Genomic DNA, 4,704 nt, shown 5'->3' with positions numbered 1-4,704 from the left:
ATATATATATTTTATACATATAATCATTATTATAAGATATAATTAAGTCTTTACTTATAAAAAAATACTTCTGCCATATACAGGTTTACTTAAGTATGTCCATCGCACAATAACATGATCAGCTAAATAATACAAAATCTTTCCCGTTAATGAGAAAGTTTTAACTCTACAAAAACTCTCTATGAATATAATAACGTTTTCTGTAATAAACAGAATTTTAAACAAAAATGCTATGACACATAAAGGTATACAGGTGCCAGGACCATTGCATACAATAAGCTCTGGATTTTCTCTCCATAAAATTGGAAGACAGTTTAGTGTGGCAAATATAGTAGTCCAAATTGATGTGAAATATGACTGCCGAACTTCACGACTTCTATAAATTTCCACAATTTTGTAATCTTTATTACCATTTTCTAGATCTCTAACTTTTTCTGCACTAAGTTTATCTGTCTGAGCATGAATATATACTCTGGGCGAATAATTCTTAATGTTTAAATATTTAACAATTCGCAACATTTCAGCTGTGTGTCCACCAGATCCTAATATTATCATTGTTTTAATTGAACAAGACTTTTCTTTAGGTTTAGTGCTTTTCATAAATATCAAATAACAAGTTCTGGCAAGTATCAATATACAGGGAAACATAGCAAACATAAAATATTTCACGTACATCTTCTTGTTTTATTTGCTGAAAAGAGTATTACGAAATACTTAATATATATACAAATTTACAAAGGATTAAATTACGTTAATAATAATTCTTACTAACCTCACTACAAATTATGTGTCAGTTCATCAACTGAAAAAATAAATAAATTATAGATTAAATTATCAATTAAATTGTAGATTTATGTAGACATTGCTTTTGTAAATGAGTTTTTTACTTATGCTTTTTTGTACGAAAAGTCTGCTTTTTCTTTAATTTGCATTCGCACGCAGTTCCATAAAGCCAGCGACACATGACTACTTATTTTCCTATTGAATTGCTAGCTAGATTAGAATCTTGCCACCGTATTGGCTGCGATACTGTTACAGGCCTAGTTTCCACTGAGAGTTCCCACTTAAATCCGAATTAGAATGTAAAAACCAACCAACTACAGTCGAGCATTCCCCTGTCATTCGACTGCAACAAAGCATACTCAACTGTAGTTGGTTAATTTTTAAGGGTTTGTGCTCCGCACAATAAAAGGTATAGAGAATAGAGAACAGAAAATAAGGGGCTTCGCACAATAAAAGGAACAGGGAACAGAGAATAGAGAATAAGAATTTCAATTTATCAGAAACTATGTATTCTACAATACATGATTTCTGATAGGAAAAATTATTGAAATTCTTATTCTCTGTTCTCTGTTCCTTTTACTGTGTGAGAACCCTAAGAATTTCAACTACCAGAAAAATGTATTGTGGCATACACAGTTTCTAATAGATTGAAATTCTTATTTTTTGTTCTCTGTTCCCTGTTCCTTTTATTGTGCGAAACTCCTTATTTTTTGATCCGGATTAAACCCTTGGTGGAAATTAGGCCACAGTAGATCGGTTGTGTATCTTAAAATGAGGTGAAAATTACAAAAATAAACAAATTCACTAGAATATTCATAATTTAATTAGTCAATACCTAGTAATTATTGCTCACTTTTGTAAGTAATATATTTTTCATCTCATTTCAAAATACATAATCGAGAATGTAAGAATCAATCAATTACTACAGTCGAGTATTCCCCTGTTACAGTCGAACAACAGGGGAATACTCGATTGTAGTTGGTTGGTTCTTACATTTTGATCCGGATTAAATCCTTGGTGGAAACTAGGCCAATTGCAAAATAAACATTCTAGATATTAACAGAGAAAAACCTAAGAGTCATGCTAGCCTTTTTCTTATTATCGTCGAAATCGCCCGTACATTATCATCTATTTTCAGTTGGAAACTACATTACTACATACATTTTTTGACACTATCAATAAAATCGTATCGTCAAAAGTAGAAGTGGTTATGGATATTCGGATAATCATGTCTATGGATATTCAGCACTTTTCCTATGGATAGTCAGTACGCTTCTAGCTTGAGGATTCAGTACAGACACGAATCACATCTACTTTCAACAATGCGATATCGATAGTGAAAATGTAGTTTCTGACGATAGTCAGAAAATGTACGTAGTCATGTATTATAGTTCTAAGATTGAAAATGGAGATATGTACTGGCAGTAATGTACGGACGATTTCTACAGTCACTAGATTTTCAAAGTATCACAAACTCGCATCCATTTTGATGTGGCCATTTTCAAATTTACGCATTTGAATATACGTACTTTATTTGGTAAAATAAAGCTGTAAAGTACATAAATAAATGTTTTTTAATTATTATTAATATATTTATGATCAAAAAGTATGTATCATTTATGTATGCTTAATTTATGTATTATTTAGTTTAATCATCGACAAGATATTATTAAAGACCGACATCCTTATAGAAGTTCGCGTAAATATTGTCGTGATTAAGAGTTAAAAACTGATAATATTATACTAAATGTCAATATTATACTAAATGTGTCATTATCAAAATTTAATTATCAATAGAGATGACTGCAGAGAAAAAAATTGTAATTTTTCCACAATATATAGGATAGCTTTACAAATTTGCATATTTATTAGGGAACATTTATGTAATAAAAAATTTTGAATTTAATAATATATGAACCAAATATTTATGTTAATAATAGCAAATTTATATTAATTATTGATAATTTCAGAGTTCTTCAATTATTCTCCGGATCTTGGGCTCTTTTTTATACTGTTGAAAATTTGCCCAGGATTAACGGTCTTTAAGTGCAGGTTTCTGTGCATAATAGAAGAAATAAGGAATTAGAAATTAAGAATAAACGATTTCGACCTATAGAAACCGTGTATTCCAATGTATCCAATTTTTAATAGATTAAAATCGTTTATTCTTTATTGCTAATTCCTTGCTTTATTCCTTCTATTTTGCGTAGGGCTTAATAGTATCTCATCAGTGGTTTAAAAAAGGTTTATTTATTGTAAAAATTTAATGCATATAAAAGTGCATGTAAGTACAATTTAAAAGATGAACTACCAACCATCATGCTGAAATCGTGTACTATGTGTACTTCGACCATTTTGATGCGACATTTCTGAAATTAATTGCGGTTCTTTAGAAATCTAGTGATTTTAGGCGATTTCGACACTAATAAAGAAAAGGCCGGCATGGCTTCTCTCAGATTTCTCTCTGGGAATTCTATATCTTGAAATGAGATGGAAATTACAAAAGTGAGCGAATTTATTAGAATATTGATAATTTCATTGGTCAACATCTAATAAATTTGCTCAATTTTGTAATTTTCATCTTGTTTGAAGATCGATGTTAACAGAATCGATCGCTTGATATCAATCATTCTCCCTGAAATCAACACTTTTTTTTCAGTATAAAAAGTGAAAAGTGAAAAATTTCTCCATTAATTTCAATGGTCAAAATTTTCATTTTTCATTTTCCAATCTAGGGATAAAGTTTCATGATTGATACTCTGCTGAACGCAACCAATAAGCTTACAGCTCCTAAAATGTTCATTGGTTACCGCGTCATCTTGTATCGAATTTGGCATCACTGCTTCGATGGAAACTGATGGAAACTAGACCACTGTCTAGCACGCCATTTTTATTTATACATGTATGGATATGGATGGAGAGTAACGAATTAGATCAGATTGACTGGGTCGTGTAAATTCGTTCAGATTTGTTCGACAAATCCGTAATAGTCGAGAGGTGATTAAAAGATGTGTCGCTTTGCAATATGTATGTGATGCGAATCATTGGTGTATGCAACGGGCGACATTTTCGTGAACATTTGGCGTGAAGGCTGTTCACGCAAACGCTCGATCGCGGTCCGTGTGGTCTGGAGTAGTGTTAACCGTGAACCGTCTGCAATATTCTTCCCAGTACTTTTCTCAATAAAATGGACCACCGCCAAAAGGTAAGTCAACAAAAGCAGTTCGAATGTGCAACAAATGATGCGTCAGGAAGAACGACATTTTTCTCGTTTGTCAATGGATCTTCGGAGAAAATTTAAGCATTTCGACAAGGCATTGACAAAACCTAAATGTCATACAACAAGATAGAAATTTATTTATCAGCAAGAATTACAAGAATTATTCGCATATCTTGCGACAACCTGTCTATCCGCGCGTGCTTCTCATGGAGTTATCAACGCTACAAAAACCTAATGTCATTTTATATTGTTTCTTGTTATGATCTACTATTTATAGGTCTATCTTTGTAGTTGAATTAGTATAATATACATTTTTACTTAAGATGAAATAAATATACAGAATGTATACTAATTAGGATTGGGTAGTAATAGTTAGTTAATAAGTTAAAAGTTAAATGAAGAGTTAAAAATTAACTTAAATTAGTTACTTTTAAACTTTAATTTAACTTTTTAAATTAACTTTTTTCTTTTTTAGTTGAGTTTTTTCTATTTTTTTAAATGTTAATGTTGTTTTCTATAAAATATTAAACATTAGAAAATTAGTTTAATTAGAAAAAGCTCAATGATTGTATGATGGATGTAACTTTTATATCCAGAAATAATGGATTGGATCTACATTTAAGAAACACTAATGTTATGATCAACACAAAGAGGAGTACAACATTACTTATATTTTTAAAAATTACATCTAATTTTTTTGT

General features: G+C 30.5%; 2 protein-coding genes across 3 annotated transcripts in view; one reads left to right on the top strand and one right to left on the bottom strand.

Annotated features, from left to right (window-relative positions):
- LOC108692245 (lysine-specific demethylase 8-like) overlaps positions 1-971 on the bottom strand; it is a 3,366-nt gene extending 2,395 nt beyond the window's left edge. The window contains exons 1-3 of the mRNA XM_018200454.1: positions 888-971; positions 773-802; positions 264-691 (exon numbers count right to left, since the gene is read on the bottom strand). Of these exons, the coding sequence (XP_018055943.1) occupies positions 264-675 (412 nt within the window). The 5' untranslated portion in view covers positions 676-691; positions 773-802; positions 888-971. The remainder of the gene's footprint in view (positions 1-263; positions 692-772; positions 803-887) is intronic.
- A 2,733-nt stretch (positions 972-3,704) lies between these two features.
- Positions 3,705-4,704, top strand: part of LOC108691818 (neurofilament heavy polypeptide-like) — a 7,545-nt gene continuing 6,545 nt past the window's right edge. For both annotated transcript variants that reach the window (XM_018199852.1, XM_018199773.1), the window contains exon 1: positions 3,705-3,988. In XM_018199852.1, coding sequence (XP_018055341.1) covers positions 3,971-3,988 — 18 coding nt within the window. In that variant the 5' untranslated portion in view covers positions 3,705-3,970. The remainder of the gene's footprint in view (positions 3,989-4,704) is intronic.

Source organism: Atta colombica, unplaced genomic scaffold, assembly GCF_001594045.1.
Source record: "Atta colombica isolate Treedump-2 unplaced genomic scaffold, Acol1.0 scaffold1, whole genome shotgun sequence".
In the NCBI taxonomy this organism is placed as follows: Eukaryota; Metazoa; Arthropoda; class Insecta; order Hymenoptera; family Formicidae; genus Atta; species Atta colombica.
Note: the sequence above shows the minus strand (reverse complement) of the source record. Positions and strands in the feature narration are given on the sequence as shown.